Consider the following 12,005-nt stretch of genomic DNA (forward strand, 5'->3'; position numbering starts at 1 on the left):
GAGTTATTAACAAGACAGTAACGTGAATTAATTTATTTATCGGTCATCTTTTGGTCTTATAGATCTGTTCTTTATGTCAATTATTTCGGATTTCAATGTAGTTGATATAATAAGCTTTGTCCCTTACCCAGTAGGAAATTTGTGAAGGTTCTACATAGCCGATTCCGTTGGTGGAAACACCTAACATTTGAGGTTATATGTCCCCTTCGAGCAAGGGGACTTTTCTGGTTATTTTTTTGTTTTAGTCATAACAGGGTTTCTTTGTGTCCCCTGTTTGTGTTTCTTGCCCTCGATTAAAATGCTCTGATCGGGCTACTTTATTAAACCCAATAATTAGGCTTCAATATCGCCTCACACAATTGAAAGCAAAAACAGATAACAAATTTGAGGGTTTATAAAATGATATTGACGAGGTATTTTTGCAATCTGACGCTATAGGTTAGTTTAGAAAGAGCTGCCAAAAATATTGAGATTTTTCGCAAAAAAAAAATCCAACTTCTCCGATTTCTTTTATTATTTCTCCAGTCATTCCTTCCCATGTTAACAATCAACTCAAAACTCACCCCACCGACGATGTGCATTCGAAGCAAAAAAAGATAGCGTCGGATTTGACATTCCAGGGCAAATGGAAGCTGGAGTGGAAGTGGAGAAATGGTTTCGTAGATGGCTCTCAGCTTCGATAATTCTCGTCGGGTGTTTCAGATCGTTTTCGGATCTATTTTTAGCACACAAAGAGCAATGTAAAAGTGTCAACGAAGGGGTCAACAAATTAGTCAACTAAGTGTAATTGAGAAGTTTCACCGTGGGATTGATTGCATGTGCTGAAATCCACCTTGTAATAGGGACTGGAGAGATTGTTGAAGTTGGAATTGACGTCTAAGTTGTCATTAGTAAGCCCAAAGACCCATTCCGACCATTCCATTCTATCTCCAAGTACGACGATCACAAAACATGCCTCCACAGTAACGCAAAAAAACGCTCTTCTCATGGAGGTCGTGTGGCTGACACGTAATTGGAAACTCTGTTGCTTCCCCAGGTTTGTTAAAGGACAATGAGTAGGGCGTGGTAATTGTATTGTAGATAAAGGGAGAATAGTTTTGTCATCTACGAGTAAGCATCTTGTGACAGCTGAAAAAAATACATAGTTTAAATGAGACTCAGCCAAATTCACCACGACTTTTTTTATGTAAAGCTCTCTACTTGTGGTCAAATAAAAGGTACCATAAAATCTCACCTCATTCTGGAAAGTCCAACGATACCCCTAAATATATGGCTACATGTTTTCTCGCTATTCTATGTGGAATTACAAATTCTTAACTTATGTCGGTATTGTTCTTCCCTCCTACTTAACATCAGACCAAATCCTCACCGGAATTTGCGTGGAACATACCCCAAACGCAGCGCCATTCCAAACAGGTGATCTGGCCCCAAATTGAGAATGGCCAAAAGACCAATTGGCACCCCCCTCAGTCACACACGGACTTCACACGGACCTCATATCCACATCCAAGGCGGGGAAGAAAATATGCAGTTGACCTGGATCCCAACTTTATATGGAAACTCTTTCTAGGGACCTTCCAGGCCATCTACATCAGCCTTTTTCTGGAAAACGGGACAACAAAAGGGGGTTGCAATCACGGATATGACTGATTTATGCCCTGCCTCCCGTTGGTGGCGCTCCAGAGCCTTTTTTCGCTTGCTCTCGTGTTTTAACCACTTTCGGCCTGTGTGCATAGAGTTGGCAACTAACTCAGTTTCACCAGTCATGTGCAGATACGAGTCAGCCATGCGAGGACGCGTGGGACGAGGGGATCATACAGCAGCCATTGGGGGGCGTTATTCCGTCAAAGTAAGAAGATGAGTGGATTAGGCAATCATTTCTCACCATATCACCGCTTTCTGAACTCGAATCCGCTGGAATACTACCTCAATAGTCTCCACACAAATTTGGCCAATCACTCTTGCCAAGCGGTATCTTTTTTTGCTTCCGATTTAAGCTCAAGCTCCGCCACGCCTAAACGGTCGCCTCCGAACCCTGTTTGTGGCGATTCATAGAGCCTCTTGGCGTGCACCAAATGAGCACTGTGGGTTGCACCCAATACGCTGCGGCGGGGAAGTTGTTAGACGAGCGTGGCCCGCTGCGGTGGTGTGACAGGCCCGAAAATGGGCGCGGTTTTGACCGTATTACCCGCAGAGCCCGCTAAGACGCACGCACCTACCCAAAGAGGAATTGCCAGATTGGGAGATCGAACTCTATGGAGGAAACGCCGGAAAATTTAGTCTTTTTTTTCGTTTTCGCCCTGATAAGCTTAGTCGCTTCGTGCACCCTAACACCATGTATATAAATGCTCCACAGGACGTTGCCGGAGGTTATACCATAAACCAGATTGAGATCACGAGACCATACGAGGCTCGCATCCACCTCTCCCCCACGTGACTCATCCACCTACACCCCCAAATTCTACCCGTGAATTTGAATCTCCCAAAGAGACAGATTACCTAAGCATACCCACATCTTCTCATGGCAGTGGAAGAAACGACGGCTTCGACCGTCCTGTCAACAATTGGAACCGTGCTGTGGTGCATCCAATTGGCACCCCAGGTGATCCACAACTACCGTCATAAGTGCACAGAAGGCCTCCCACCAATCATGTTGTTTCTATGGGGTTCTTCGGCCGTTCCGTTTGGAGTATATTTCATTGCTCAGCGTGGAGGAGTGGCTCTTCAGGTGCAGCCCCAGATTTTTGGAATTTTCTCTTTCATTGGCTGGTTTCAGTGTCTCTACTATCCCCCGATCCAACGGCCTATGAAATACTGTTTGATTCTGGTCGGATGCACGATCGTGGCAGCAGCTTGTATTGAGGTGGGACTTTCTATTGGATTCCGGTACCTGTACGACCGTGGAACCACCTGGCCCAATCTCATGATTGGAATCATTGCCTGTGTCCTTCTGGCTGCCGGTCTGCTGCCTCCTTACTACGAGTTGTGGAAGCGAAACGGACAGGTGGTTGGAATCAACTTTGTGTTTCTGACCATGGATTCACTGGGAGCTCTATTTTCGTTCCTGTCGCTGCTGTTCCAGAAGGGCGACTTTGACGTGCTGGGCTGCATTCTGTACCTCATTGTGCTGGCTCTGGAGCTGGGCATCATGACTTCCCATGTGATTTGGCTGCTTCGAACCCGAAAGGAGAGAAAGCTCAACAGTGAGCTTACAGTGGCCAATGATATCGAAGAGGGACCCAAGGATAATTTGGAGAGCGAAGGAACCGATATTTCCGAGTCTCTGACGGCAACCGAGGAGGGAAATGGAAAGAACCGGCTGCATGGGGTGGCCGTTGAGGTTTGAGCTGAACAACAAGGCCGGTTCGTGAGGGTTTGATAACAGAGGAGGATTGCATATAGAATTATTTAATAACTACAACCGAACTGTGAGCACGTATTTGGAGTTGAGTGGCTAACTCCGTTCCACATTCAGAGAGTTCAGATCGGAGTTACGTTACATTACTGTACACAACGCTGAGTTGAGGAGACAGATGGTCCACAGAAGCGAGTTGTAGGCTGCCACAACCAGCAGCTTGTCCAGTTTGGGTGAGTTAACGTCATCAATAAGACTTTTGACAGATTCTGGTGGGTAATGGAGCAGCTTCAGCTTTGACCCTGTTAATGAGGCCCAGACTATGTACAACTTGAGACGAAGATGGTTAAACTGACACTCTACAGCAATTACTACCCGCCCAGGAAGCCAAAGAACTATTGAAGACTCTCTATCTTCACATAGCTCTCAGATTGACTACGAGACTCAAGTGTGTTCTACTAACTGGACAAGGTGTGCAACTGCTGAGACATATGGTAACGGCATGACTAGACCTTCTGTTTCTCACTGCTAGTCAAGAGCTTCTTATTCTATCTTCTAAGGATTCTAGGTATTACATTTCAGCTTCTTAGTATGTACATACATACCTATAACAATGTTAAACCCGAATATCGGACACGGATTCGGGTGTTCAGAAGAGCATATGGCAAGCGTGCTCGCAATTTCCTCTTTTTCCTCCTCTAGACCAACTTTTTCAACCCTTTTTCATCCACAAACCTCGTATCTGGCCGAGTGGTCTAAGGCGCTAGCTCAAGGTGCCACTTGGCATAATATCTTGGTCTCTTCGGAGGAGAGATTTCGAATCTCTCGGCTGTACGATGTGCCCAAAACCGTGCACATCTTTTTGCGGCCCTTGGGCTCTCTTTCGTTGTTTTTTGGGCGCTCATGGTGAGCTTCCTTACATACCACCTGATGCAGTTGATCTCTTTTCAGCAGACTCTAGGAGGCCGAAGGCTTGAATTGGGAATAAATCACGTCCCTCCAGTCTACTGGGATTTGTGGTTATCTGACTGCTTTTCCTATCTCTGTGGACTTCTCTCTGCTATTGGTGTGTCGGCCAAATTTTGCCTACTAATTATTTTAAACTAAACCCAAAGTAATATGGTAACTATGGTACACAATTAATGAAACAAAACAGCACGACATGATAGGATGGATATAGATTTTAGAGCTCTCATAATTGTACAAAGTACTACTCCGAGATCAATAAAAAGCTGCACACAACTGATTATCTTAAAATCAATCCCAACCCTCTCAGTTGTGATACATTATATACAGGTGCTGTGCACATCTGTCTATCGAGATGGGCCGTCTGTGGTGTGAAAAGCACGAGTATCTTATTCCCTCGTCTTGACATGGACCCCGAGCTCCTCATAGAGCCAACTGTCCATCTTCTCCTTGACAAACACATTCACATCCCACTCCTTGTCATCCAACCGATCTTCACCTCCGATCCAAAGATACAAGTGGGCGGGAACCTTCGTTCCATCGACATCAACATCGACAACAACACGCTTGTAATCTTCGCCCTCAAAAACATCGAGTTTGGCCACATCTGAATCCGAAAGATTGAAGGCCACAGTGCCTTGAACAGAAGCGCCAGACTTGGCAATCACACCAGGGTAGTCACGGTTCTTCACGTGATATCGCACGTGATCATGTAGAGTCGCTGGAGAGACTTTCACGTGAGCAGGAACCTCAAACGAGTTTGCAATCACTCTTCCGAGAACCTCTGGACGAGTAAGAGTTCCATAGCTGGATTAGTAACGAGAATTGGTAAGATGGGGCAGGGATGCTCGTGTGGACATTCTCATGTCACGTGACTAGTGGAAGCGTAGATCACGTGTGTGTAATAGAATAGTAACCTCTAACCAAGCTTCAATCATAGCAGATCCCTGATATCCTTACAAGTATGTACCAGAGATGACCAAAAAAGAAGCCTTTCAAAGTCACGTGTCCTGGGATGACTTCGACACCCAAACACATGATCTACGAGTCGCTATAGGTCATGTGACTCGTTATCTTAGCTTGGCTTAACCCACGTACGATTCCTGTCACTCAATTCGCATCTCCACTGTCATCGTCGTGATCCAGATGACTCAATTGAGATGACTGATGAGATGGCTCTGCTGACTCGGGTTTGGGGCCGATGAGATCACGTGTCTTCCGGGCGTTGGGGGTGTTCGCGTGAGTGTCGGCAAATTCACTCCATTTTTTGAATACTCACAAAAACGCAGTGGACATTCTTTTTCTTCTGAGTAGCGAATACGGACTGTTTTGAGTCGGTGGATTTTGGGGTGCGATAACGATAAGGTTGGAATTTGGGGGGGACATAAATATGACAAGCCACGGTCAACTAAATACTTGAAGCTTATTGCAACTATAAAATTAACCGAGCCTCGTATCCAACAATATCTGTTGTTGGTGAGACACCGGGATAGATTGGCCATTGCCGGTATTATTGGGGGTCATGGGGCAGGCTGGAGGAGGGAGAAAGGGTGCATGAAGGGTTGTACTTGTGTTAAATTACGTTTCCCAAAAAAATGGTAATTTCCGATCGCCCGCAAGGCGTCTGGGTAAAACAAGGAGGGGTACGGGGTTGGCCGGGGTAGGGGTGAGTTTTTGTGAAGGATGAAGTACAGTAATTGTACTCGTAGTTGATGAGGCAATATAATGGTGTCTTATTTGCCGTGATGGTAGGTTTTTGTCATTTGTTCGATGTATTGCGATTTTCTCAAATCTCAAATACCAGCGATTAGTCACTGAATACAAGATTACAAAAGTCTAAATTATTTTTGAAAACGGTCTGGATCCTCTAACAATGGGGATAGGGAGTCTTCATATAGAGGAAAGCTGTGGCACTGGACGAGCCGGATGTAAGGGTGGTTTAATATTTGCGCAAACATACAATACACGCCGTTTATTATGACATTACTATTTTTTGCCACCTCCCAAGCAATATGTTAAGGTTTCAGGAACGCTAAAAAGGATAGCTGGCTGGAATAGTGAATGATTTCCAATAAATGCAAAGAAATTGACACAAATTGTAGAAAAAAAACTGCAGGACTATAAATACAACAGCGCTGTTTTGAGAGAGTTCTTTTTTTGGATAATACTAGTCGTCATTTTCTTGCCGTTTGAAGCTCCATTTCTCAGTGCATTCCATATTTAACCGCCCACTTTACTCTAATTTTGAATGGCATGATCGTGAGTAGCAATGCACCTATTGGAGGGCAGACAGATGCCCCAAAGAATGGCCAAGGGGATGATTCCCAAGTTCGTCGGAGGATGTGGAGTTGTTTCTCAGTGCAGAAGATATATCATTCCATGCACCACCGCTTGCTCTAGAACATTAGTAATCCAACTCTATAGTGCATTTGCTGCAGCCGGGTAACTGCAGCTGGCAGTACATTAGATCTGGCGGTCCTTAACAACCGGTACACCACTTTTGGTAGACCACATCTTTTCGTTTTCAGGCTCTTTAGTGATTTCGGCCGAGCGGACTCCCGAGACACAGACGCAGTTTTACAAGTAGAACAATCGACTTTACGACAGTCAGCGAGCCATTTCTACAGCAACTCCCTTTTACAGGCACACACCCAACACACACACACACACACACACACAAACAAACCAGACTATACAAACGCAGGTCTCACTGACTCCCCACTACCCCACCCTTTGAGAAATCGAAGAGGCACATCTGATTGACGACACAGACACTGAACCCCGAAACGTCATCTTCACACAAACATAGTCATGTCCATCGACGATACAATGCTGCGACAGTACGGCGGAGAACCGCAACACGAGACGGAGTACTCGGAACCCACCCACAGCATCAACTCCAATGACATTGTGGACTGGAACACTTTTTCGCAGATTCTGGGCATGGACGAGGATCCGGACGACCATGACTTCAGCAAAATGATCATTGAAGACTACTACGAGCAGGCGGACTCGACCTTTCTGCAGATGGACCAGGCGCTCGAGTCTCGGGACCTGTCGCTTCTGTCTTCGCTGGGCCACTTTCTGAAGGGATCTTCGGCCTCTCTGGGCCTTTCCAAGGTGCAGCTTTCGTGCGAGAAGATTCAGCACTTTGGTGCCCACAAGGACGAGACTGGAGCTGTTAGTATACCCGATGACGAGCAGTGTTTGGAGAACGTGCGAACGACGTTGCTGCAGGCAAAGGGAGATTACAATGAGGCCAAGGAGTGGCTGAGTAACTTTTTTGCCAAATGAACAACTTCCAAATGAACTAAGTGGGTCTGGTTGTGAGGTAGGACAGCGAGCGGTACAGGGCTCACATGGTCGAGCCTTAAAGCTAGATATGGGTAAATTGAGACGCAAGCGTCGTTGTCATCCCTCATCTGGCTGGCCTGGGGGAATACAAGCAGTGGCCATTGACCAAGCTGCTACTGTTGGAACACTGCTACGAGATGGTACACTATGTACGGTACGTGATCTATCTATGTAGCTTAATGAATAATGATACAGTACGTAGCATTGACCTTTTCTCATGAGATATGAGGTACGAGTTACATAATTGATGGAACTATAAGAAAGAGTAATGCGACTACAGTATGCACACATGTCTGTTGACGTATTTGTTTATTGTTTGTTTGGTTAGTACATCTTCCGACATTCCATTGTGGTTACTTGTAGTAAGATCACGTGATATACATGGAAGAGTGATTCAAGACTGATGAAAGAATATCATGATGAAAATGTAACAAAAAAATATACATCCCAGCTAAATTGGAAAAAATTTGGTCCCTAGCAGGATCGAACTGCTGATCTTCGCGTTGCAAAGAGGCTAATTTCTTATTAGCACGACGCCTTAACCAACTGGGCCAAGGGACCAAGTGAACATTAAGGGACCAAGTGAACATTAACCAAAAAAATCGTTGGATCAATATATTCCTAGGTTTAAGTCATTTCCCAATAAATCATAGAATTTTAAAAAATATAAAAAAACATGAATCATTAAAATAAAAAAAACCACCACTGTAATGTTTTTTATTAGAAGAAGAAAAAAAGATATCTCCGCGCTCACTGAAACGATTCATAAGTGTCTGATTTATTGAACGCCAATAACCCGGCTTACTAGGTATATAGGCTGTAATGAATCATTAGAATATATAAAAATAAAAAAAAAAATTATAAAAAAAACGTGTAAATCAGAGTCAACATTAACACGGTGAGTAACATTCCAGAGACTTCAAATATATACTTGTTGAGTTATAATACCCAATTGAAACTTGCACCCAAGTCTCCTTTTCTTCTTGTCGTCTGACATGTGCTGTGTTCTGTTCTCCATACAAATGACAACGGTGATGGTTGTTCCCATGAGTACAGTTTGAAATTATTCATCAAGTGTCAGAGTAATTGGACCTTCTTCAATGCATCGATACTTCGATATTTTTACTGCTTCTAATGAGTAGATATACAGACCTAAAATCTATACACATCTCCGACGATGAGTCTTACACAAGAACTGATTAGATACAAGAACTGCAAATGTGTCTGAAGATCATCGTTGCGAGCCAAACATATCTCAAGTCCCCGATATACCTTAATACAAGTGCAAGTACAAGTATACTCCACTCAGCTTCACATACACCTCTCAATTAACACTTCTATCCCCGCTCAGCTCTCACCACACCCAACCCGTTCGTCCAAACTGTTCCAGGGTTATCAGAAATCTATCAGCACTTCAAATTCATTCTCTTTATATTTCATTGAGCTCATTATAGCAAAAATATTTGCGGAAAATATCTTCACTCTTCATATAAACCTCCGCTCTTTCTCATATTTTTCAACTCATTATCTCCCGGTGGCCAAGCTGGTTTAAGGCGCGAGACTGTAATGGTACAATTGTAATCTTGAGATCGGGCGTTCGACTCGCCCCCGGGAGATGCCCAAGCTATCTGTAAGACAGATTTCCTTTTTGTCCCTTGCATTTTTGCTGCTATTCTTTCCTTTTGCACCATGTGCAGTCGGGGATGCAATTCCAGGTGTCCAGGTGCAGCTCAAGATGCAGTTCAAGACGCAGGTGGGTGCTCGGTGTGCTCGGTGTGCTCCAGTGAGTATAGTAGACAGTGGGTGGTTGACACGTAATTTGATTTCCATACGATATCTATCGTGTCAGCTATTTGACGGTCTCGTTGAAAAACGTTCATGGTTATACTACAAGTAGTTCGTATGTACATGTTGCATTGCAGAGCGAAACCCCAGTAGTCACGCGGATCACACAACTACATTCGCCTCGTGCCCACTTTTGAGTGTTTTGTATGTCTAGATCATCACACCGCCATAATACTCAGCCTCCGTCTCCTCATCGATAATCTCTCCCTCCAACTCCGGATCAATCTCTGTTCCCAGGTGTCTCTCGGGCATGAACTTGACATTCTCATACCCTTCAGGCATGTAATCCTGTTTGACTTTGCCACCCAGGAACCGCGGGTTGTATTTGTACTCCTTTCCGTATCCAAGCTCCTTCATAAGCTTGGTAGGAGCATTTCTGAGATGAATGGGAATCTCGGCGGCTAGCAGACCATGTTCATCGGAAAGAGCCTCCTTAACCATGCCCCAGGCCTTGTACACTTTGACGGATTTGTCTGCTAGTGCCAGTTTGACGGCAGCATGGGCAAGAATGCAATCTCCTTCTGGCATGCCCACTTGTTGGATACCAGTATAAGCAGCAGTACATAGAGGTAACAAACTGTCGTCTGCCAATCCAATGTCCTCCGAGGCAATTCGAACCATTCGGCGTGCTATATACAGCGGATCCTCACCAGATTTGAGCATTTTTCCGAGGTAAAACAGGGTGGCATCTGGATCAGAGCCTCTGATGGACTTGTGAAATGCAGAAATGGCATCGTAGTGATTGTCACCGTTCTTGTCGTACAGCACGTGTGTTCTTCTGATCACGTTTTTTATCTCCCGAAGCGTTGTGGTTCGGTATCTCTTTGGTGGTGATGCAGTGACAGTCAGTTGAGAGCTGGCGTCTTGTGAGCTTGAAGCAGGGTTTTCAGCAGCCTCACTATCGCTCAAAATGGCACTATCATCTGGTGTTGCTTCATTTGTGGCGTCGGTGGTGTCGTTGGCCGCGCAGGCTTCGGTGGTGGTGTCTTTGGTTTCCTCAGGTTTTTCCTCCTCTACTGCCTTCTCAGGCTGCTCCTCAACAATGTCACAAACAGAAACCACGAGCTCCAGGATGTTCAAGGCGCTTCTCACGTCTCCATCGGCAATGCCAGCAATGTAGTCGATCACCTCTGTTGGCAAAATCACCTCGTGTTCAGCTGTATCATTGTACTTAACAAGACTGCGTTCCACAACCTCCTTGATATCCTTCATGGACAGCTTCTTGAGAGTCAAAACTCGACATCGACTCGTCAGAGCACCCACTAGGCGAAAAGAGGGGTTCTCTGTAGTCGCTCCAATCAATGTAATGTCTCCCTTTTCAACTGCAGGCAGAAGCACGTCCTGTTGAGCCTTTGAAAACCGATGCAACTCGTCAATGAACAGAATAGTTCCTCGTTTCAGCAGCTTCCACTCGTTGTTTGCCTGATCAATCACCTTTTTCACATCTGCCACGTTATTCTGAGTTGCTGACAGCTCTACAAACCGATTGCCTGACGTCTTGGCCAGAATCCGGGCCAAAGTCGTTTTTCCAACACCTGGAGGGCCCCAGAAGATGATTGAGGGGATCCGGCCGTACGCTACAAACCGCCGCAATACAGCCATCAGCTCCTTTTGGCCCGAAATGTCGTCCAACGTTTGTGGTCGACACAATTCAGGAAGAGGCGTGTGACGAGCAGGTTCTTTGGTTGCTGCTGATTTGGGAGCAGCTGGGGTGGGAGGAGCAGCTGGAGACGGATCCACGGATGCCGGAGCACCAAAGTCGAGTTTTCTTCCCTCCGGTTTAGGACCCAGCGTCATTCTCTGTCGTTGTGTAAAATCAGACTCAGATTCGGATGGAGATCTGCGTGAAAAAACGGTCTTGGAGCACGGTTTTTTCTTGGGCGTTTCGAACTCGGATTTATCGCGGCGTTCGCGTTTCAGAAACGACTTGCTGGGTGTGTTTTCTGGCGCCTCATCGGGACAGCCTTCGTCTAGATGGGCGTTGACACGTGCCAGATCGACGGATTTGCCACAGACAGGACAAGATACCATGTTTGGGGTGATAAAAGTGGTAACAATAGAACCGGGCGGTCACGGATATGTCGATAATGGGGGGGGGGGGTTTTGTGTTTTGGCTGGAAACGAGCCAATATGGCGGGTCGTCAAGTAGTGAGATCAGAGTAAGTTGCATCTCGGTAATTAATTTAAGACGCGTATCTGCAGGCGCAAACCATTAAGTTTCGAAGGGAATATATGGATATATAAATGAGAATAAAATGGGTAAAAATGTAGGAGCATTGGTAATGGTGCAGAAGAGGGATAAGTATTTTCTACTACAAGTTCCTACCGAAACTACGGCATTTGTTCCCCTTCAATTATGTAATGTTACTATTAACCGAGCGGTTTATATCATCAAGGGAATTGCGCTTGACGTAATTACCGTATTAACACTTTCACTCCACCTACCTGGAGGGTGGCGAGCGGTGACGTTGGTATTATGGAAAGA

The 12,005-nt window shown here is 45.3% G+C and overlaps 4 protein-coding genes and 3 non-coding genes across 7 annotated transcripts; 4 read left to right on the top strand and 3 right to left on the bottom strand.

Moving 5' to 3' along the window:
• Window positions 1–2,521: 2,521 nt before the first annotated feature.
• On the top strand, window positions 2,522–3,346 carry YALI1_C06368g (uncharacterized protein; the record flags this gene model as incomplete). The annotated part of the gene is made up of 1 exon (XM_501455.3): window positions 2,522–3,346. The coding sequence occupies one exon, from the start codon at window positions 2,522–2,524 to the stop codon at window positions 3,344–3,346; it is 825 nt and encodes a 274-aa protein (XP_501455.1).
• Window positions 3,347–4,093: 747 nt separating this feature from the next.
• On the top strand, window positions 4,094–4,188 carry YALI1_C06384r. Its single transcript has one exon. It is a non-coding gene; the product is annotated as a tRNA-Glu (tRNA).
• A 522-nt stretch (window positions 4,189–4,710) lies between these two features.
• YALI1_C06394g (uncharacterized protein) lies at window positions 4,711–5,707 on the bottom strand (the record flags this gene model as incomplete). The annotated part of the gene is made up of 2 exons (XM_501456.4): window positions 4,711–5,128; window positions 5,601–5,707. The coding sequence occupies 2 exons, from the start codon at window positions 5,705–5,707 to the stop codon at window positions 4,711–4,713; spliced, it is 525 nt and encodes a 174-aa protein (XP_501456.4).
• Window positions 5,708–7,132: 1,425 nt separating this feature from the next.
• YALI1_C06414g (uncharacterized protein) lies at window positions 7,133–7,615 on the top strand (the record flags this gene model as incomplete). Its single annotated transcript, XM_501457.3, has 1 exon — window positions 7,133–7,615. The coding sequence occupies one exon, from the start codon at window positions 7,133–7,135 to the stop codon at window positions 7,613–7,615; it is 483 nt and encodes a 160-aa protein (XP_501457.1).
• A 528-nt stretch (window positions 7,616–8,143) lies between these two features.
• On the bottom strand, window positions 8,144–8,236 carry YALI1_C06425r. The gene has a single exon. It is a non-coding gene; the product is annotated as a tRNA-Ile (tRNA).
• A 967-nt stretch (window positions 8,237–9,203) lies between these two features.
• Window positions 9,204–9,291, top strand: YALI1_C06435r. The gene has a single exon. It is a non-coding gene; the product is annotated as a tRNA-Tyr (tRNA).
• A 379-nt stretch (window positions 9,292–9,670) lies between these two features.
• Window positions 9,671–11,551, bottom strand: YALI1_C06459g (uncharacterized protein; the record flags this gene model as incomplete). Its single annotated transcript, XM_501458.3, has 1 exon — window positions 9,671–11,551. The coding sequence occupies one exon, from the start codon at window positions 11,549–11,551 to the stop codon at window positions 9,671–9,673; it is 1,881 nt and encodes a 626-aa protein (XP_501458.3).
• Between the last annotated feature and the right edge of the window lie 454 nt (window positions 11,552–12,005).

The sequence above is a fragment of the Yarrowia lipolytica genome, chromosome 1C (assembly GCF_001761485.1).
Source record: "Yarrowia lipolytica chromosome 1C, complete sequence".
NCBI classification, from domain to species: Eukaryota; Fungi; Ascomycota; class Dipodascomycetes; order Dipodascales; genus Yarrowia; species Yarrowia lipolytica.